This window comes from Triturus cristatus, chromosome 5_1, assembly GCF_964204655.1.
Source record: "Triturus cristatus chromosome 5_1, aTriCri1.1, whole genome shotgun sequence".
NCBI lineage: Eukaryota > Metazoa > Chordata > Amphibia > Caudata > Salamandridae > Triturus > Triturus cristatus.
Genome location: NC_140587.1, coordinates 289,339,270 through 289,363,183, shown reverse-complemented (window position 1 = coordinate 289,363,183; position 23,914 = coordinate 289,339,270). Strand labels below are relative to the sequence as shown.

Genomic DNA, 23,914 nt, shown 5'->3' with positions numbered 1-23,914 from the left:
GCCTTGGATTGTTTATGTTCAGGAAGGTGACCCTTCCTGCACATAAACAATCATTAAAAAAATGGCATTTTGTAACTTCCATGTGTGCTGCATTAAGCAGCACACACACAAGTGACAAAACCCCATTTCAAGATTGTTAATGTGCAGGAAGGGGGGGGGACCTTCCTTTACATATACAATCTTCCCCTGCACATAGACACCCTTGCACTGTGTTGCAAGGGTGCCTGCATTGGCGCTACACTGCTAAATGTAGCACCAGCACAGGGCAAAATGTAGGGCTGCACCATATTCTTGTAAATATGGTGCAGCCCTGCGTTTCTGAAGTGGCGGCGCGTGTCGTTAAGCCACAGAGGCTAACGACACGCTCAACCACTTCTTTTTAAATATCCCCCTTAGTATTTTATATTGAAAGAATTTGCAAAAAACAAAATTTTAATGGGAAGGTTGGTGTTGCATCTCTGTGACTAACTTTTAAATGGTTGGTTTTATTTCGCAGTACGAGGCTCCTACTCCTGCCAGGGCCAGACTGGAAACCCAAAGCAGCCCTGGCAAATGTTTTCAGACCAGTCCCCATACGGTGCACACCAAGTGCATTGAGTGTGCCTGACCACTGCAAAGGGGGCTTTGGGAGGCCCTCCCCCCAAAGAAATTTAGGAAACAATGGTGCAGTCTACAATACGTTTATCACTTTACATCACACACATATAGAGACAATTAATCATAAGTGTAAATCAGTGTATAGAACATGTTACATAAGGCAAAGGGGACTACAAGGTGTAGGATTCACATGTCATTTATACTGGTAGGTATTTTTAAAGAGTGCTTGGTCTGGAGATGCACAAAAAACTCGGGATTCAGAACATAAGACAGTGGTTAGCATTGACTTTAACAATAAAAATGTATTTCCACCCTAATAAACCTTTTTAGCAGCATCGGGATAATGAAAGACAGGGAAAAAACATAAGGTACTAACTTGTACCATGCAGTTTGCAAGCAGCTCTTTGATGACAGTTTATAGGTCACTGTGCTAGATTACGGTTGTCACTTATGTACTGCACAGTAACAAAATAATCTTTGTGACAAAAGCAGTAACCCACTCGCCTATGCACATAAAATACTGTTATTTAAAATGCACAGTACTCGTTCTTTGCAATAGGCAAATTAACCCTCTGTGCTACATTAGATAACTCAAAGCTGCCACAGGACAAAACTCTCATCTCTCTCCAGCAGGTACATTAATCACTGGTGTTATCTTGGCACTTTTATTGTTGCTGGAAAACTGCTAATTATACAAGTGCAGTGCTTTTTAAACTGCTGCCCGCGGACCCCCTGGGAAAAGGACCACAGTTTGGGAAACACTGGTGTAGAGTTATCTTTGAGCCAAGTTTCCTTTAGGATCAGGAGGTCTAGATCATGTGAAAGGATCATGTCTGCAATATCAGCTGTGTGTCTTGCTGCAGATCTGCAATTAGATAGCATCGATTTTATGTGCGATTTGGTGACAACGCTTTCGAGGTGTGAGGTTTGGACGGGAAGTAAGTTTTCCATGTTCTTAGATCTGAGGGTGACACTGGGTTCTCTAAATGGATTGGAAGTAATAGTTTGTATATTGAAAGTAGAGGGAGCAGAAACGAAATGGACTGAATTGTAGGATGTCTGTATCCGTCAGGTGATCGGTGACCCTATTAGGTCTGGAGTGATTGCTAGCATAAGGTCTAGATTTCCCGTGAGTATTCCCTAGGTTGTCCCTAGCTAAGATTTTCCTTTGGAAGTAATTGAGCGTAGAGGAGAGGTTCTGATGATTGAGATCCCCCATTTTCTCTATTTTAAAAGGTATGTGCAATAAGATCTGTATGCTTTCTTAACTAGTTTAATATCATTCTTGATGTCATACAGATTATCCTCACTGAATGTAGGGTTTATTGTATTTAAGGTAGGTTTGGAGGTTGGATGAGAAAGAAATCTATTGGAAGGAAAAGAGGAGGAGGTTTACGACGTGTCCTCATAGAAGTGTGAGGATGAAATGGGGGCATTGACCTGCAATAAATTGATCACAAACCTTGAATTTGGGATTGGAGTGTAGAGATGGGTAGAAAGAGGTGTTGAATAACTACCTTCCCTAGATGAATTCTGTTGTGACTCTGCAGAGACATGTGGGATGAAGGGAGAATTGCCGGCGAGGGATTTGCCTGTGGGCGATTTTATATAGGAAGGAGAGGGTGAATTGCCAGTGAGGGACTTGCCTGTGGGCGATTTTATATAGGAAGGAGAGGGGGAATTGCCTGAGGGCAATTTTATATTAGAAGGAGGGGGGGAAGCATCCCTAAAGTTCACTAGATTGCTGTTATTGCAAACTATAGAGTGGTGTTTCTCAGTCAAACGTTTGGAGGGTTCAGAACGGTTCAGTGAGTTGTGAAATGAGCATAAACTAGGGGCTGAATGGGGGCTTGGATTGACCCCAGAGGTCACCCCGCTAGTGCATTGTGTGGGGTCAGCCTGATCTCTGGTGGGGGAGGAAGATGTTGTGAAAGAGGTAGTGAAGGGGGCAACGCCTTGGTGTTTCCCTTAAGTTGTTAGAGATTGATCTTGTGTCAAAGGCGTTACAATGTTAGCCATCGAGTTTTTAATTCTCATAAAGATTTTATCAAATTGTTCTAGGTTTTGATCGGATGATTGAATAGGAGGGATCCCATTGTTGTATAAGGAGATGGAGAGGTCACCTTTGAAGATTGGAGAGGGAATAATGGATAATCTAAATCCACGAGGAGTTTTCTTTATAAATTTGGCACTCAGCATGGATGTAAAGGCTTTCCTTCATTGAGCTCTTCTCTTCATAAAAAAGATTAGGTCGTGAACGACGATGCCTTTAGATGTGCATATGTATCAGATATAAGTGTTTCTGGGTGCCTCTTGAGAAGGTTTTTTTTTTTTTGCAGAGTTTTATATAGCGCGAACTTGACCCGAATCGGGTATCAGAGCGCTTTACATAGCACCAGTTACGTTACATGAGGACACACATTCATTTTGGTTAGGCACAGGGAGATTAAGTGATTTGCCCAGAATCACAGGACGTTCAGCATCATTGCAGAGACTCAAACCCAATTCCCCAGATTCAAGGTCGACCGCCCTAGCTGTTAGGCCAACTCCTCTAAAAAAAAAAAAATGGTTATGTTTGAAGTTCTTAGAAGTGTTTTTCGATAGGTTAGGAGGGTATGTAATCTTAAAGGTATTGTGACCCACCGGAGCGAGAAGGACCTCGATAGGGTTGGTGATCTTTAGCACCATGGTGAGTTGGAGACCAAGGAGCGATTTAAAACAGTGTATGAGAAGTGTAGTAGTCAAGTGGGCTTAAGAATTTAAGGGATAACATGCATCAGCTTCCACTGTAGAATTTAAATTCACGAATATTGAGCAGAATAGTCCTAGCCTCAATAGTGATAAGAGCATCCGTGTGCGAGATAGAGGGAGGGGCGAGCTATATGTACGACTTGCCGGTGTATAGTAGAGACACCCTTCTAAGACTGCCGTTCCCAGTCATAGCTGGATATGAGTCCTACTTTGCTTTAATGAAGGACCAAAATGCTCCTAGACCTCCTTTGATTATAATTACTCACTTGGGCTGGAGTCCTACCGTACTTTCAGTGGAATTCAGATGGGTCAGAGTCCTCTTTTGCTTTCAACTGCTTTCTTGGGTCACAATAGTCAGATTGTTGTGGCAGCCATCTTGCCACCGGGCAAGCAGAATGAGTTGGAAAGTGGGCCGACTGCACTGGAAACAAAGTCAGTGACCGAGTCAAATACAGCAGAATGAGCTGGAAAGTGAGCCAACCGCACTGAGAACAAAGTCAGTGACCATGTCAGATACATCCTTCACTCAACTTTAGAAGCTCATTTGGTATTACGTTACAGGTAAAGGGTGGCAAAGTGATTGCTTGTTGTCAGGTGAACTCAATAATACTAATGTAAATTTATTATGCTGCAATTTATGAGCATGCACTGAATACATCAATAAATTACAGAGCATGTTCACACAACAGAGACGGTCGCTGTCTGCAGTGAAATGCAGTTTTCTTAACCCTTAGAGAGTTGGCGATACAAAAGACTGTTTAAATGGACATCTTTTACTATTCTAGAAACCAGTTACTGAGCATTATCTATACAATCCCTGAAGGCGTCCTCTTATCCTTAGAAATCGCTGCTCTTCCAATTCAAAACAGTGCCCAGTGATGATATCCTGAGTCTCCGTTACCATTCCATGAATACCATATAGAAGTATTCATCACTTCCAATGGATCAGGTGTATAAGGTTGGTACTTTCTGACACAGATGACTGTTTGCTGATCTTTCTGTTCTCTAGATTTATAACCTTTTCTTACCTTCAGTAACTCCACCTCCTGCTGCTGACACTTTGATTCAATCTCTGTGATCAATCTCCTGAGGACAGATTGCTGTTCTTCCAATTTTGTCACTTTCTTCTTGATACTCTGCAAACTCGTATTCTCTTCCTCCTCCAGGTTGCTGAGGTGACGAGATTTTTCCTTTTCCAAAAACTTCTGGAGCTTCTCAAACTCATTAGTGATTTGCTCTCTTTTGCTTTTGAACTTGGCCTGCAACATAAAAATAAATCACATTACATTTGCCCTAACAACAAGACATGCAAGGTTATCTAGATGGTATGAAGGCAGCAACAATCATTCTGAAGTCCTGCCAAGCTCTATGCTTCAGCAACTACCATAGCAAGAAAACAAATAAGATTAGAGAGGGGAGTCCGGCAGGGCTGTTCGATGGCTCCTGTCCTTTTTACCTTATACATTAATGATGTTGTTGCTCGCATAACTTCCGCACAAGTGGACGCTCCTTTTTTAGCCGGGACTAAAATCCCAATTTTAATGTTTGCAGATGACACGCTCATCCTATCTAAAACTCCTAGTGGTCTGCAGTGTGCCTTGTCTATTTTTGACGAATTCTGTGGGGAGTATGGACTAGAGGTTAATATTGCCAAAACAAAGCTTATGATATTTAACCCCCCCCCGTAGCTTTAAATCTAAAATTATTTTAAATGATCGCCCGCTAGAAGTTGTGAATACCTTTACATATCTGGGTATTCATATATCTAGCAAGATGAACTGGCGGCATCATGTTGACATTGCTACACTCAGACATAGGCAATTGGCAGGTGCCATTTGTACAGAGCATAGAAAATCATTGACCAAACCTGTAAAACCTGTTTTACAGGTGTATGAAGCAAAAGCTCTAGGCTCCGCTTTATACGGTGCAGAGCTCTGGGGCTTTGAGAAGGTTGCTGCCCTTCAATCCTCAGAGAACAAATTTTTTAGGGCAATAACAGGTGTCCCTAAAAGTACCCCGTTGTTGCCCCTAAAATATGATCTGGGTAGAAAAGCAATCTCAGATTTGGTACAACTTCGCCCTATCCTGTATTGGCGCAGGTTATGGACGACTCCTGTCCTTTCTCATTATGCAGATGGTTTTTTAGACATTATAAGGTCCGATGTTTATCACAAAATAGGATAGCTAAAATCACTTAGGACATCCCTGTCTGAGCTTGGCCTGTGCTTACTGTGGGATGATCCGGCGAGAGCCAGTTTCCCATCTAAAAGCACTTTAAAGAATATTTATTGGGAGATGGTTGGTCGCCGGTATTGGAATAGCTCGAGTGCCGGCTCTATGACTGGTGAGTTCCTAGAGGCCAAGATGTATCCTTGTCTAGAACCATATTGGGACATTATAACAAGGCCTATGGAAAGAAAGCTTCTTTTCCAACTGAGAGCTGGTGCACTTCCACTTAAATTCTTGACATCTAAGTGGGAAGGGGGATCTTGTGATGGATGCCCTGCTTGTGGTATCAGTAAAGAAACTATTGGTCATTTTCTATTTGCCTGTAAGTTCTACGCGGTCCCAAGGCGTAACTGGATGTCCCCGATGTGTAAAAATCTAGGAACAACCAGTGGTAACCTGGCCCTGCGTATTATATGTACCAGTACTCTGCCATGGATTTCAGTAGCCACTGCAAAATATTTAGGCTGGGCGTGGTCGATTAGACAGAGACTGCTAGTCGTTTGACTATTCTCATGATTAGGGAGAGACTGCTAGTCTTTTGATTATTCTCTCGTATATCATTTTTACTGCACTTCCATTTCTATATTATGGTTTTAAAAATATTTTTATTCAACTATTTTTCTTCTGCCTTTTAAACTTAAATTATTTACCACCAAAAGAACAGTACGTTTTATAGGGTCACGATTAAGACAAAAATTGTACATGTATGCTTTGTATTTGATCTTTTGATCATAATTTAATCTTATTTTTAAATATTGTATGAGATTGCTTATTGTAATTGTATTTCTGCTTTTATGAATGATATTCGAATAAAGCAAACTTGACTGACTGACAAATAAGATTAGATTGTGTGTGGACTACACCACTCAACAGCTGAATGAGCTCAGGCCAGTTCTTGTGATTAATGGCCTTGATAATCTAGCAGGAACCTGCTGGTTTCCTGTGTTGGACCCAAGGAGCAGATACCAGTTTTCAAAGGGAAAACAGTGGACAACAAGATTCAGCTACGTCTTGGAGTTCTACAAGCTCAGATACACAACACACTGTGTATCAGAAGCACAAACGGTGTTTTACAAACTGATGGAGAAGACATGAACTTATGGGAAGTATGTATGTGCCTTGAAAGAACACAGTCGAGGTACACAAGGATAGATTGCAGAAGGCCCCAGGTGGAACGCTCTGGGCCCGATTACGATCTTGGCAGATGGGATTCTCTGTCGCAAATGTGACGTAATATGGCAGGTGGGATATCCGTCATGTTTGTTACAGAGTAACCCTATCCACCAAGATCGTAATCAGGCCCTCTGAAGGGTCTAGGTCTGCCTTTAATTAAACAATACCATTTCAATCAGATATGCTTTACAAATCAATTATGATTATTTACATATCAACGAGAGAGGACTGGTTAACGTATGCTGAAGAGAATTAGACTACAGTATCCTGTTTGATTCATATGCTTATTTAACTTGTCATTGTGGTTTCTTAAGTTGAAGGAGTTCTTTCTAGTTGATACCTGAAAGTGGAAAAAAACAAACTGTTTGACCTAGAATCTTTGGCATGGTTTCCCCTGACTTTTTGCCTTCTAACCTACTGCTTTGCTGACTTCATTTTTGCTGGATTTAGGATTCTGAGCACTTTACCACTGCTAAGCAGTTCTAAAGTGCATGTGCTCTGTAATTTAAACATTGTAACATTTGCTCATCTACAAATGCTATATTTAATTTACTAATACGTCCCTGGTAAAGTACACTACATGTGCCCAGGGACTGCAAATTAAATGCTACCAATGGGCCTGCACCGCTGATTGTGCCACTCACTTTAGTAGCCCTTTAAACATATCTCAAGCCTGCCACTGCAGAGCCAGGGTTTGCGTTTCAAACTGCCATTTCGACTTGCTAAGTCAGCACTAAGGTAGGCCCTAGTCAGCTCCAAGGGCAGGATGCAGTGTATTTAAAAGATGGGACATGTAATTCTAAGTTTTACATGGGCTGGTAGTGAAAAACTATGAAATTCGCTTTTCACTACTGCAAGGCCCATCTCTCCCATAGGCTAAAACTGGGATTGCCTTAGCATCTTTTAAGAGTAATTTTCAATTGGAAAGAGATAGAAATTTGGAGTTTGGTGTCTCTGGAATCACAATTTAAAATAACAACTTTTGGTGAAGTCGGATTTTGCTTTGTAAGTCTGAAAATGTCACTTTTTGAAAGTTGGCATTTTCTAACTTTAACCATTCTGTACCTCTCTCTGCCTGTCTATGAATACACGTCTGGGTTAGGGTGCAGCTGAGCTTTGTGTATTCCCTCTAGAAAGTCACACACAAACGGAGCAGGGGTGTGACATTCACATCCTGACGGCCCATCACCAGGCTGATGGGCCTTCCTGAGCTAGACGGGGAGGAAGGAGCTAAAACTTGCACCTAAATAGGGCTGTGCCTGTCCCCACACAAAAAGATGCATACCCCCCAGTAGTGAGTCTGGAGACAGGGCAGGAAAGGCTTGAACCTTGCGTTCTTCAAGGGCCTCTTTGAAGTCTATACCACTTCAAAAGCACAACTGGGTATAAGTACTGGACCCCTGACACCACTAACTCAGAGAACACTTTTGGAAGCAAGGAAAGTCTGCCAGAAAGAAGAACAGCTCGTGCTGTAGGGAGAACTGCCATTCTGCTAACTGCTTTGCTGTGTTGGCCTGCTGCCTGCTGATTTATGTGCTGTAGGTGAGACTGCCACTTTGCTACCTGTTTTGCTGTGCTGGCCTGCTGCTTCTTGCCTGGCAGGGAGAAGGACCTGGTCTCTGCATCCTTGAACCCAGGTTCTCCAAGGGCTTCCTGGCTTGCACCCTGTTCTTGAAGTCTCAGGGCCATCAAAGACGTCCTCAAACCCTGCAACAGCACCCTGTCTCTGCCTTCTGTGAGTTCTGTTCTGAGAAGTGGTGCCAATCCAGTCTTGGGCCCTTGGAAGTTGATTCCTGCTGTACAAAACCCTTGACGTAGTTGCATCAGTGTCTTTGCGCTGATCAGAACCGATACATTGCCCACCTACGCCGGCATACCGGCTGCTCGATGACAGCGGTTCTACAGCCTGCGTGGCTTGACAATGACGGTCTGCGCAGCTCAATGACCACACAGCGCCTGCAACAATGGGGCTCGGCAACAACGGTGCACGCGGCTCGACAGCGAGGCTAGCACCTGCATCTCAAAAGGGCTTGACGCTAATGCAGCAACCCTCTGCGAACCTCGACAAAGATGCATCGGGCTCTCAACGTCAACACTTGCTCCATCGAAAGTACTTTTTCAGTGGGACCTGCGTGAGTTCTGTAGCTGGCCTGCCTTACACACAGTCATATTAAAAGAACATGGGGCAACCCAGTAACGCTGCCACATGGGTAGTCAAGTGGTATGGTCCCTAGACGGGAAAGTGTGAACGTCTACTTCTTCGAAAAATAGTAGTTAACCATCAACCCATTGGTTCTATTTCAAACACGGATTAATTCAATTGTTCAACAAAAAGAAAAATCATTGGGCCTTCATATTCAAGACGTTTAAAGATAAACTGGTGCTTCCAAACGGTGCAGTGCAAGTAAGATAAGTTGGTATAAAGAGTGCTAGTGCCATACAGTCTATGTACATACATAGTGACTGATTGAGGATGTAGTGGTAGTTGATGCATACTCTGACACAGAGTGAAAAGCTCCAGAATGAAATAAAAAGAGTACACTATTATTGGGTCAACGTTTCGACCCTATATGTTCAATTGAGCAGAGTTATCATCAGGACGCAGATTGGGAAACACCCATTTGCTGATGTGTATGTAGAGAAAGTCAATAAGTTACTTCCGAAAGGGTCCGCTGCACTGGTAGAATCAGGTGTTGTAAAGTATTAGTCCAAAACCAATGTGAGAGGCACCTTGTCAAAACATATGTGGACTCTCAGTGACTCCCAAGCGGGATCGGTTGAGTGTGAAACAGATGACCCATGTTGACACAAGCTAAAGTGCACTGCTTCTATTTGACTCTGGAGGATTTCACTGTGTATCAACCACCCCTAAGTCCTCAATCAGTCACTATTTATGTACATAGACTGTATAGCACAAGCGCACTTTATACCCACTTATCTTACTTGCCGTTTGGGAGCTCCAGTTTATCTTTAATTGTCTCCACCGCGGTTGGCCTGAACTTTGGATTTATTCTGGTGTAGCGCGACCACAAGTAACCTTTTAGCGCTATTGACTTATAAGCACTGTTTTGGGATTTTTGTTGTTTTGGTCTTGTTTTACTATGTTTTTAAACTGGTGTGGAGTATTTTTGTGGTGTTTTCACTTTGTTACTATAACTTAAGTGTTGCACAAATACTTTACACATTGCCTCTTAAATTTAGCCTGACTGTTCTGTGCAAGTTACCAGATGGTGAGCAAAAGTTAATTTAGGTTGTTTATCTGACTTAACCTGACTAGGATTGCGGTCCCTACCTGGACAGCGTGCATACCTCTGCCAACTAGAGACCTAATTTCTAACACACACAAACCAAGTTTGTATTCAACATGCGACTTGCAATAGAGCCCGGCTCTTTGCTGCGCAGCAAGTGGCCGAAGCCAGCAGGTGGTAGTGTCCCATTCAGTATCTTTTTTCTCTCAAGGCTTTACAAGGCTGCATTGCGTGCAGGGTAGTACTACGTACATCTATTTGTTGTTGGTCAATCTTGTTTTTAATTTGGTTGTGTCTGTACATTAGAGCAAATATCCTCCTGAGCTGCATTCATTGTTTTCCCAAGAATATTCCTTTTATTCTGTGAGTATAGAGATAAAATCTAACTCTTGTAACAAAAGAATGCCAAAGACCCTGATTTTTCCCTTAAACATTGCCTCAGTGAGCTTCAAGGGCCTCTCGCCCCTTCACCAGAAGGACTGTTCAGGCATTTGATATTAACCTACAAATAAGAGGTGAAAAGTATAGAGAAGTGCAGAGAGGAAACTGATGACGGGACGACAAAGTGACTAACTTTCGAATGAGAGGGCAAGGAAGATTTGAGTTTTGGAGAATAAGGGAGAAAAGGTGAAAAGGAAGGGGAAGGTGAGAGAAGAAGAAAATCAATCAGGAGCTCCTGAAATGAAATGGAGAGGGGATGAGCCGAAAAATAAACTGAATTAGAATTGCTGAATGATGAAAAAATTATGAAGACTAGAATGAATGGAGGGGAAGGTTATAGGAGAAGGGTTAAGTGATGGAGGGTGAAAGGACTTCAACGTCATACAGCATTTCACCAACCCCCCCAGCGAAACCATGGACGTCTCACCATCTCAGGACCTCTGCAATAAGCTCAGCTCCTACTTTCACCTGAAAATCAAGGCCCTCTACGACAACTTCAGCGAACAGACTTCGGACACCACCCCCTTCTCCACCACCGACAACCTGCCGACCATAACCGCCTGGAAACCGGCCACCACTGAAGACACCGCCACGACCATGTAGGGATGTATGACGTTACAAGGCATGCTATTACAACGCCTACCATTACAACACATTTTTTACAACGCAAACACTACTACAACGCTTTACTTTACAACGAATACTTTTACAACGCTAAACCTATTAAAATACTTAAAAGGGCTGTTACAACGAAAACCATTACAACGCATACCATTACAACGCGAAAAAAATATTTTTTTACTAAAAAGTACAATAAAATCTGGCACGGGATGCAGGGAAATTAGGGGTTTTAGGGTGGGGAAGTGTATTAAAATGTGGAGAAAAACTGTACGTAAATTGACTGAAATGCATTACAAAATTAATACTCTAGTGTTAAAATTAATACTCGAGTATTAAAATTAATACTCCCATTCCCCCCAAAAATCCGTTTACACACATTTCAAAGTTTTACACAAATAACGAAAAATTTAACAACAGTTCATACACATTTTTATCATGAATATATAGGAAAATAAGTAACCAGAGTAAAACAGAAGACACATACACATAGGCGCCATTTTATCCATCTCACTTGTAAAACTTGTCCTACAACACTTTCTATGAAAACAATAGTAAAAGACATGTTCCAAAATGGATGCCAAAACGGAGCAAATGAATGAAAACAATACATTTTTAAATGCTTTTTAAAATTATCATTTTCCACAGTAAAATAAAGTATAATAAAAAACACAACGAACGCAGTTTTAAAAAAAATTAATAGTGACACTGACAAAAACTTATAAATACCAGGAAGACACCATTTTGTAATCAGTTGATTATCAACTACCAGAGAGACCAGACGTCAAAACCTGACCCTCTGACACCTCCACTGTGACCTCCACTGAGAGAGCACTGAATTCGTTTAGAAAAGCATTGTTAGTTTGCAACTACTAGTAAGTCACTAATATATTTTAATACCTTGCTTTAGCATAAATTATGTTTTCTTTCCATACAAAATATGTTTTTAAAATTTTTATATTAACTTATAAAATGTACTGTTTCTAATTTTTTATCACTAAAAATATATACCAACTTAAAACAACTACTTTATTTTCCAAAAACAGAAACTTGTTATTTTTCCAAAATCAAGAATTCGTGTACCTAATTTTCCATCACCTCAACGTAATCGACTCACCTTTAATATTGAGAAGGTAAATGTTTTTTAATTGTAATTCTATTATTTAAAAAATATATTTTTAGCATTAGCAAAAGTGTTGTATGGTAAAGGGGATTATATTAATTTTTTACACATTCACACTGCATCGTAAACGAAATTATGCGATGGTGCAGGGGTAACAATTACTAATATGACTGCAATTAGGTACTGCATTTGAGAAAGCGTTTCATGTTACTGGGGTAACTATTACTATTGTAAGTCCCAGAATGTTCAGCAGTAGAGTAATTGAGTGATGGTGTAGGGGTATCCATTATTACTCTTATTTAATAATGCATTGAAAGTGTATTATGTTTTGCTTTACCAATTGTTACTCATACTCATTTGTCATGCAGCACCATGAAAAGTATGTTATGTGATGTAGAGTGAAATAAAATATCAGATTTACAATCATTTGTGTTTTTTTTTGTTTTAACCAACGTTGGCAAAGTAACATTAATTTTTAATTTTTTTTTTCATTTCCACAGTAAATCGGTTGCAACTTTGTGGATTAAATCAATAAAAAAAATAACTTAATCCTGCAGCCAGCAGTACCAAAAAGCCACGAAAACAATCAGCAACAGAAAAAGGTATTTTAAATTTTCAGTGTTATAAATTCCACAATGGAATAGTCATTCCTTTTGTTATTGTTACTCCAGTAAAGTGCAGAAGTAGGGTAAGTGATGGATAGTGTAGGGGTACAATTTACTATTCTAACTCCAGGAAGGTGCAGCAGTAGGGAAAGTGTTGGATGGTGTAGGGGTACATTTTTCTATTCTAACTCCAGGAAGGTGCAGTAGTAGGGAAAGTGTTATGTACTATTAGTTATATTCAATGTCATAATTTTTAAAAGTTATTCAAAATTTGCATTTGTCAACAACGTTCAGTTATTTCATTTTCTCTTTTTTCATTTTTCCAGACAATTGTTTGTAACTTTGTTGTACGATTCAGTCCATCACATAAGTGAAAACTCCACCCAGCAGGCCAATTCCACTTCAGAAGCCTCACCAAGGAAAGCAATTCCAAAAAAACAAGGTATTTTTAAACAGCATTGTATTTAAACCATCAATATGTTAGACAAACCATTTACTTCTTATTGTTAATATAATCCCAAAATATATAACATAAGAGTTGCAGTTGGAAGAAGTTTTTTTTCTAACTCCAGGAAGCTGCAGCAGTAGGGAAAGTGTTGGATGGTGTAGGGGTACAATTTACTATTCTAACTCCAGGAAGGTGCAGCAGTAGGGAAAGTGTTGGATGGTGTAGGGGTATAATTTTCTATTCTAACTCCAGGAAAGTGCAGCAGTAGGGAAAGTGTTGGATTTTGTAGGGGTATAATTTACTATTCTAACTCTTGGTAGGTGCAGCAGTAGGGAAAGTGTTGGATTTTGTAGGGGTATAATTTACTATTCTAACTCCAGGAAGGTGCAGCAGTAGGGAAAGTGTTGGATGGTGTAGGGGTGCAATTTACTATTCCAACTCCAGGAAGGTGCAGCAGTAGGGAAAGTGTTGGATGGTGTAGGGGTGCAATTTACTATTCCAACTCCAAGAAGGTGCTGCAGTAGGGAAAGTATTGGATGGTGTAGGGGTCCAATTTACTATTCTAACTCCAGGAAGGTGCAGCAGTAGGGAAAGTGTTGGATGGTGTAGGGGTCCAATTTACTATTCTAACTCCAGGAAGGTGCTGCAGTAGGGAAAGTGTTGGATGGTGTAGGGGTGCAATTTACTATTCTAACTCCAGGAAGGTGCTGCAGTAGGGAAAGTTTTGGATGGTGTAGGGGTCCAATTTACTATTCCAACTCCAGGAAGGTGCAGCAGTTGGGAAAGTGTTGGATGGTGTAGGGGTGCAATTTACTATTCTAACTCCAGGAAGGTGCAGCAGTAGGGAAAGTGTTGGATGGTGTAGGGGTCCAATTTACTATTCTAACTCCAGGAAGGTGCAGCAGTAGGGAAAGTGTTGGAAGGTGTAAGGGTAACATTTGAGGTATAGCATTTACTTTTTCATCCTAATTTGTTTTTCTTCTCTTCTCTTTTCAGATAATGTCTAGTCTTGAAGCTGCGAAGTACATTAAATCCAGGAAGGGAAAACATTTATTAAACCATGGAGGATACATATATAGTAAGGAAAGAATAAGTTTTCCTAGAAATCATTGGAGGTGTGTGCAATACTACACTACCCATTGCAGTGGCAGAGCGGTTACTCTTGATAATTTAGTTGTGAAAACAACAGAACATAACCACTCTGCCTCTGCAATGGAGGTAGAAATAAGAGAAACAGTTAACGAAATGAAAGCTATTGCAAGCACCTCCAATGATTCTACAGGATCCATTTTAAGAGAGGTTGCACAGCATGTCCCCAGTCATGTTGCTAGTAACATGCCTATAATTCCTAATTTGAGAAGAATTATTCAAAGACAAAAGCAGGCAAGTAACATTCAATTATCTACACCACATACTTTCTCTGACATTAGAATTCCACATGATCTTTCTATTTCTTTTTCTGATGAACCTTTCCTTCTGCATGATAACGAAAACCCTCAGAAACGAATTCTCATTTTTAGTACCCCACGTAACCTTGCAAAGTTAGAAAGTAGTGAAATTTGGATGATGGATGGGACGTTTAAAAGTACACCCCATCCTTTCACTCAAATTTACACTATACATGCCAAAATTAACAATAGTGTAATCCCCTTAGTATATAGTTTGCTACCTGATAAGACTTCTGCAACATACACTGAACTTTTATCAGTTATTAAAAGTAAAACATCTCAAAGTCCTAGGAAAATAATTATTGATTTTGAATTGAGCATGATCAATGTGATCAATAAAACGTACACGGATACCCAAATTCAGGGATGTTTTTTCCTTTTTTCCCAGGCATTTTGGCGTAAATTACAGAAAACATCCCTAGTTGCAGAATATTCTCGTGATAGCAAACTACAATTTGAACTAAAAAAATTAACAGCACTTTGTTTTGCTGCTCCCAATAGTGTGGACGAGTACTACACTGCAATTATAGAATCTGTTTATTATACAAGTAACGAAGAAAAATTGGCACCCATTCTAAATTATTTCGAGAACACATGGATTGGGCACCTAAGCAGATCGGGTCGCAGGAGGAAGCCACGATTCCATGTGGAGTGGTGGAACTGCTACACGAGTTGTTTAGAGGGAGAAGCAAAAACAAACAATGCCATTGAGGGATGGCATAACTCCTTCAACCACACAATTGGCAAACCTCATCCAAACTTCTACTCTTTCTTGGAAACTTTGAAGAAGGAGCAAAGTTTCCAAGAAATGAGAATAGCCCAAACACTTGCAGGTAGTCTAAACCCACGAGTAACTGTCAAAACTAAGGAAATGTCTGAGAGACTATTGGCTATTGTACAACAATTTTCGTTGTGTGTGGCTATAGACTACCTGGAAAATCTTTCTAACATTCTTTCTTTCTAAAATTAGTTTTGTACTTACTTTCTTGCTTTGCTTCAAATTTAAATATTTTTAAATTACAATTGGCATACAATGTTTTTCTAAAATTTTTTACAAACTTACAAGTCGGGTCTCTTAATTTTTTTTTTTTTTTTTTCAAATCTTCATTTATAGCAAAACTACCAATATGATCAAATCTACTGTTCCATAGTATTGGACCAATATTTCAAAAACCAAACGCAATTAGATTAATTTCAGAAAACTTCTTTATTAATTACCGGCCTAAAAATTCACCAAAAATCAAACTACTCAAAATTGTACAAGTCAAGCCATTATCCAAAATGCACATTGCTGCATAAACACCAATTTATATTCAATCACTTTTTTCCAAAATTTACGAATACGCCATTATTTTTCTCTTAGAAATGAAGATCTTAATCAGTATTTTTGGTTCCGAAGTTAAGAAATAAACTTTGTGAACAGTAACTCTTATTAATTTTACAGTTACATACATTTTTGTAATGAACCAATTCCTTTGCGCGACCCGACATAGGCATACATTAATGACATAATTGTGGACATGATTTAAAACATTTACAACATCAATTAGTTTTTCCGCAACCTCTCCTTATTCTTTTCTTACTATATATGTATCACTATTAATGGTTTAATCTATAATTAAAAGTGAAAATGTTTCCTACCTGGACGCAGATCAGCTTCCTGCTGCTTCCTCCTCCGATGCTCTTCAAAATGGCGCATTACGTCGACGCTCACGTCATGACGTCATCGCGCGCTTCAATGTTTATAACGGACTACTTTATTTATATAATCTGTAAATAAATGTTTATAAATGTAAATAAATTATTTCTATGTTTTCTAAATAATGTACATTATGTTCCAAAAATCAATAAAAATTATGATTATTTTTTAAGTTTGTTCCAATAAAGAAATATTTAATAAACATTATTTGGTTACTGTTATTATTTTTAAAAATTGTAATTTAATCATGTAAAATGTTATTTTTTAAATGTAAATTTACTAAATGTGTTCCTTACCTCGACTCTATTTTCTTTTTCCTTCCAAACTTGCGCTTCCTTCTCTTTCTGATCCTTCTTTTCTTGTTCCGCGGGTTGTATATTCTGAAGCTGCCAAAATAAATGAAGGACAAATAAGCTCATAGACTTCAATGCAAAAGCGTGGGAACTTTTTTTTAAAGTAAGTTCTATTTTCTTTGCTCTATTTTCTTTTGGTTTAATTTTTTTTTAAATACATTTCTAATTACTCTATTAATATTATAAATATTTTTAGTTTTTTATCTTTATTTTTTTGTTAACATTTCTCTTATTTTATATTATAATACTCCAAAAGTACTCTTACTTTTTTTAAAAATGTTTTTACAATCATTACACTTTATATAAGAAGGTTAAAAATACTCAAGTATTAATCTTTCATGATACTAATTTTTTAATACTTTTTATTGATATTAATTTATAATAAATGCTCTAGCATTAATAATTTATAATAATTCTTATTTTAAGATTTTTAACATATTAAAATAAAATAAAAATTACTCAAGTATTAATTTCTCATAATACAAATCATTTATTATTAAATTTATATTTATTTAATTTAACTTAAAAAATACTCTTTGATATTTTAAAAATACTCAAGTATGAATCTTTCATAATACTAATTTTTAAATAAATTTTTATTTATAATTTTTTTATAATGCTCTAGTATTATTAATTTATAATAATTCTAATTTTTAGATTTTTAACATATTAAAATAAAATAAAAAATACTCAAGTATTAATTTCTCATAATACAAATCATTTATTATTAAATTTATATTTATTTAATTTAAAAAATACTCTTTGATATTTGAAAAATACTCAAGTATTAATCTTTTGTTAAACTACTCACATTTTTTAATTTTTCTAAATTAATAAATAAATTATACTCAATAATTACTCTTTCATATTTATCAAATATAGTATTTATTTTAAATAATACAATTAATTAAAAAAATTTCAACACAATTTTCTTAAAAAAAAAAAAAAAGCGTTGTAATAGTATATGCGTTGTAAAAGTACTTACCATATAACAGCATGCGTTGTAAATGCATGCGTTGTAAAGGCTTTTGCATTGTATGCGTTGTAATGGTATATGCGTTGTAAAAGTACTTACCATATAACAGCATGCGTTGTAAATGCATGCGTTGTAAAAGCTTTTGCGTTGTAAAAAATGCGTTGTAATAGCATAGCGTTGTAAAAGTTGCGTTGTAAAGGTTGTTTCCCCCATGTAGAACACCCACTCAGGAGCCCCCACTGACCCTTGCCCACCACACCCCAGCCATAGCACCCGAACTAGGCTGGACCATCAACAACTCCCTCGGATCCAGCATCTTCCCTGACGACTGGAAGCGGGAAGAGGTCAAGCCCCTCCTCAAGAAACCCTCAGCCAACCAGACGGAGCTGAAAAACTACCGGCTCATCTCTCTCCTTCCCTTCGCAGCCAAAGTCACAGAGAGAGTCATCAACGCCCAGCTGACCACGTTCATCGAAGAGAACGCCATCCTCGACACCTCCCAGTCCTGATTTTGCAGCAATCACAGCACCGAGACCGCCCTCCTCGCCGCCACCGTTGACAGACGCATACTACTCGACCTGGGCCACACTGCAGCCCTCATCCTACTAGACCTTTCCGCAGCCTTCGACACCGTCTCACACCACAATCACGCTACCAGACTCCACATCGCCAGTATACGAGGAACCGCCCTCGACTGGATCCGCTCCTTTCTTTCCAACAGAACCCAAAGGATCAGACTCCCTCTCTTCCTCTCCAAACCTACAGAGATCAACTGTGAAGTAGCCAATGATCATCGCTCAGCCCCACGCTCTTCAACATCTTCATAGCCCCCCTCGCCGCCATCGTCAGACAGCATGGGCTCAGCATAGTATCTTACGCCGACAACACCCAGCTCATCCTCTCTCTCACGAAGAACCCCAAAGACTCCAGACTCAGCTTCCAAGAAGGAATGAAAGACGTCGCAGTCTGGATGAGCGACGGCTGCCTAAAACGGAACTCGGAGAAGACAGAGGTCCTCGTCCTTTCCCCCACTGCGTGGGACAGCTCCTGGTGACCCCCTGCCCTCGGAATCCCACCCACCCCGACCGACCACGCCCGGAACCTTGGCATCATTCTAGACTCCTCTCTCACCTTGACCCGCCAGATCAACGCCGTCGCCTCCACCTGCTTCAACTCCCTCCGCATCCTCCACAAGACCTTCAAGAGGATCTCCCCGAATGCAGAAAGACCATCACCCATGTACTCATAACCAGCAGACTGGACTACGGCAACGCCCTCTACGCCGGAATCAACAAAACCCTGCTACACAAGCTCCATACCATCCAGAACACCTCAGCCAGACTCGTCCTTGGAACCCACGATACAAGCACATGACCCAGCACCTACGAGACCTCCACTGCCTCCCCATCAAGAAGAGAGTAACATTCATGCTACTCACCTATGCCTACAAATCCCTCCACAACATCGGAACCAAATGCCTCAACGAAAGAGTCTCCTTCCACATACCCGAAAGGAACCTCAGCTCCGCCGAGCTCGCCCTGGCAGAGACCCCACGAATCTGCAGAACCAGAGCAGGCGGAAGAGCCTTCTCCTACGTCGCAGAAAAGACCTGGAACGAGCTCCCAATCAACATCAGACGCTCTTCCACTCTGCACACTTTTAGGAAGAGCCTCAAGACCTGGGTCTTCGACTGATCTGGAGCTGAATCCCTCCCATGTGCCTTGAAACCCTCACGGGTGAGTAAGGTGCTTTATAAACCCCTGATTGTTTGATTGAATGACTGGCTATGCTCAGCAGAGGAGACAGGGCTAAGGTCAGGGGAGCAGAGGGATGGGAAGACAGAATTGTTAGAGGGAAAGTTAAAAGGTAAGTATAGATTGTGGGTCAAAAGAAAGGAGTAATGAGGACAGGGAAATATTGTGTGACTGAACATGAGAAAGAGGAACCACTCAAGGGCCATGGTGCAAGAAGCTGGAAGGGACTCCCCATGGAAGGAGAGTCAAACAACCAATCGGGATTTATAAAGCGCTGCTATTCCCCCTAGAATGACGCGGAAAGCCAAGTTGAACAGCCAGGTCTTGAGTCCCCTTCTGAATTCCTGAAGAGAGGGTGAGATCAGCAGTAGACAATTCCCCTGATGAAGTAAAGCAAGGTGACCATCATAAGACTGAATAATAAAGGAAGTGTAGCTGGGTGGTTGCATAAAAGATCATCTGGTTAAAAGCAAGATGAGCGCAAACATAGGCGTGGGTGAAATAAATTACCTAAAAGCAAATTGTGCAAAACCATCTCTTTTCAGGCCACTTGTAATTGGGTTAAGACAAATGGTCAGGTACCACCCATCTTTTATTGTGGACTGCTTTGATCAATGTTAGTGATTTCATCATGCACGAGGTTGCTTTCTGTATTTTAATTCATTTTAAAGTGTATGCCACATCACTCGCTGTGATATCATGAAGGTCTGAGATCATGTGACATCTCTTCCTGTGATGTCACCTAAAATGCTACCTAATTTTTCCAGCCTTGGTTATGGACTTTCATGATAACATAAACAAGAAGTGACTGTCAACAGTGTTATTCTACTAGAATGCATGTAGTAGTCTGTAACAGAACTACTGTAGAAACAGAGGAGTGATGTGAACAACGATGAAAGGGCATAACTGCAAGTCTTGTGAGAAGTGTGTGTGTAAACCTGAACAAAAGTGTGGAATAGAATGTCAAATCAGAAGAATAAAATGTTAACAACCCCATTTCGTATGTACAACACATGTAGATCAATAGATATGCATTTAGCACATTTAATGAGAAGGCCGAAAATGCGCTCATCCGTAAACAGGACAAGGTAAGACGAAAGTGACGTGCCTGAGATGGACAAGCTCCCACGAGTTGCCACCACGCTACCGCCGACAGCCAGCAGGCGTGTCACCTCAGTTCCTTGGGTCTGCGAACAAAGGACGGGAATGTGTCATAAAGACACGCCTCTGACCTGCAACAGACCTGCCTTCACATCAATTTGTGTTTACCGGCTCTTTTCTGTTTGATTTACAACAGTGCTTTCTGCATCTTCCCTGCCGCCTGCTCCAAAGTGTCAAGTGCAGAAACATGTCTTTGGAGCTCTTCAATGTGGCCACAATTATCTGCACTCTGTGCAGTGCGTGCCAGTATAATAAACTTTGAAAATGCCTATGATTAAGTGAAATGTGCGTCAGCTGCTAATACATGCAAAACATGCCAATGAAAAACTGAAGCACATGTTTACAATCACAGTCGGACTGGCCTATAGGGCAATCAGCCAGGGTCCGAAGGGCTTGTCCAACAGGTCAATGTTTGTGCTGTATTTTGGACTCTGTTGGGCCTGTTTTTTGGTCTGCTTGGCCAGTTTTTACTTTTGATTTCCCTGATATTCATAAAAGAAATGCCTGAAGCAAACTCAAGTCCATCCAGTCTTCCATGCCTTGGGAAACATTTATACAGTGTGTCTTTACAAGTTCAACAGTGCCCCAACTTTCAAATCATGGGCCATTTCACTAATGGGAAACACTGTTTTGGTGCCCGGGACTATTTTCTATCCCAGTCCGACCCGGTTCACATTTCAATAAGGTAATAAAAATACATCATGTGGGAGCAGAACGGAACCCAAATATTCAGAACACCCCAAAGTTTACTTTATATGGTCCTCTCTCAGGTTGATCTTCTATTAAAATGCACCATCCTCTAAATCAATTTAGCAGGGTATAATCAAAAGTAACTGGGACCACTTAATAATGGCATTCTAGATTGGAGAAAAGTTAAAGGGTCTTATTACAAACAATAAGGTGATACATCTGTTGTGTGCCTCATTTGCACATTTGGCTGCTTCTTATATCTCCATCAACTGCCGTCGTCCGCTGCTCACCATCCAATGGGTCACCATCACTTGACTTCTATGGGCCTCTAGAATCTCTTATCTTGATCTAGATCTCCCCTCACTATCAGAGATAACCATCCTACTCTGCTACCAACTGATAGGACCGGATTCTTGCCTACCTTAAAATCTCCAAGAATCCTCTCAGGTAGCCAGGATCTTTTTATCTGCTAAATAGTGTAGAGAGGAGGAAATTCAATTCTCAGTACATAATCAACAGAATCAAATCTCAGTTCCAAAGGACCACTGACTCAGAATCGAAAATGTTTAAGATTTTTTTACAACCAAGAATAACTACACATACAACACCTCAATACAAGGTGAAGAAAATAAATGGGCACTAGTACAAAAGAAAGTCTCCGCAAGAGTCTCATTCGACTCAGAATAAGAAGAAGAATTAATTCTAAAAGCATCAGAAATGCAATAGTTAGTCCAATCTCTACATTAGGAATCATTAGCCTAAAAGGAAAAACCGTTAGTCTATCCCTACACTATCTCTAAGGTGACATTACAAACAATAAGGTGATACATCTGTTGTGTGCCTCATTTGCACATTTGGCTGCTTCTTATATCAAGAATCTCATTTCATCATCATTGTATGTCAACAGCCTGATAGAGCGCCACGTTATTCTGAAATTTGTAGGGGTGCATCATATTCACTGTTAGTCCGCACCCACATATTAATCGAAGTAGTTTAGGTTTGACATAGAAATTGTATCACTAGAATTGTTTAACATAGGTGTGATTAGAAATGTAACCATGTTTTATGAAGAGTAATGTCGTAGATCATTGCAAACGTAATTTAGTAAATATACAATGTTTGGTTTTCATGTAATGCAATGCATTAGTTTAAACGTGCACCATATTAAAGTTGCACGTGTAGTCTGCTTATTCACGTATAAAGGAGTAATGGAACTAATGCTTAAAGTGTGATTTAGGAGTGTGTTTAACAATGTAAAGGCCTGATCGCATATACGTTTAAAGAGAAAGGCCTGTTCATTTCTTATGTTAGCTAAAAGTTTTTCGTTTCCATGTTTCTGTTGCAGGTGCAAGGACATTTAGCTCGTTAGAGAGACTAGGTCTTTGTTTTAGGAGTTAAGATGGTAGGAGAAGCCAACAGGGGAGTACCTTGGAATTTACGGATGATACTTTCAGCAGAGATGATGCCTGGGACCCAAGGTCAAGCTAACCGTCGTTGGATGAAGTACAAGTTTTGCTGGAAAAGTACTGGAAGAAGACCTGGCTGAAGAGGTGTGCCGAAAGGCGGGTTCTATGTTTTGGGGATTTTGTATTAGGGACAGTGCCCCAAGGGTGGAGCAGTTGAGGTTAGATGGGTAGCTAGAAGGAGCATCTTAGAACGAGCTCTGACTAAGTGAATGTACTTCTACGGAAGTCTTCACTTTTGACACCTTTTTACTCTCTTACCTGGGAGGGAAATGCTAAGTAGGGATGTTACCTTAGAGATAGTGTAGAGATAGACTAACGGTTTTTCCTTTTAGGCTAATGATTCCTAATGTAGAGATTGAACTAACTATTGCATTTCTGATGCTTTTAGAATTAATTCTTCTTCTTATTCTGAGTTGAATGAGACTCTTGGGGAGACTTTCTTTTGTACTAGTGCCCATTTATTTTCTTCACCTTGTATTGAGGTGCTTGTATGTGCAGTTATTCTTGGTTGTAATAAAATCTTAAAAAATTTAGATTCAGAGTCAGTGGTCCTTTGGAACTGAGATTTAATTCTGTTGATTATGTACTGAGAATTGAATTTCCTCCCCTCTACACTATTTAGCAGATAAAAAGATCCTGGCAACCCGAGAGGATTCTTGGAGATTATAAGGTAGGCTAGAATCCAGTCCTATCAAGCCTATTTAGATCAATGTTTCCCGGCAGCATTTCACCAAATGCAAATTTTAAAATGCAATATTCATTTCTCTGGGAACCTCTTCAACCACCACTGTACTTACCGGTGGGGCGACTTGAACTTGAGCATCAGTTAGTGTATCTTTGCTTGTACTAGGCAATGCTGTAACTGCCGACTCAGTTGGTGCACTTTGTACCACAGTAGTAGATGCTTGTACGGTAGAACTGTTTAATTAAACATAACTGCAGGTTCGGACTATCAAAAAGTAGAACAGTACTATGTCCTCCTGCCCCCGAATCAGGGCTTGAACCAGTACAATGTGTCCCTGTTGCTCTAATTGTATACGGAGAATGCCTAGAATTCAAAAGATAATTGAGGAAATTATCCTCATCAGAATCATTAGTATGCTTCTCTCCCTCCTTTGTCTTGTTTTCATAATT

The 23,914-nt window shown here is 40.0% G+C and overlaps 1 protein-coding gene across 1 annotated transcript in view; it reads right to left on the bottom strand.

Moving 5' to 3' along the window:
• LOC146830793 (E3 ubiquitin-protein ligase TRIM39-like) overlaps positions 1–23,914 on the bottom strand; it is a 180,471-nt gene that overhangs the window by 120,924 nt on the left and 35,633 nt on the right. Inside the window, exon 3 of the mRNA XM_085604956.1 lies at positions 4,377–4,607. Within this exon, the coding sequence (XP_085461082.1) occupies positions 4,377–4,607 (231 nt within the window). The remainder of the gene's footprint in view (positions 1–4,376; positions 4,608–23,914) is intronic.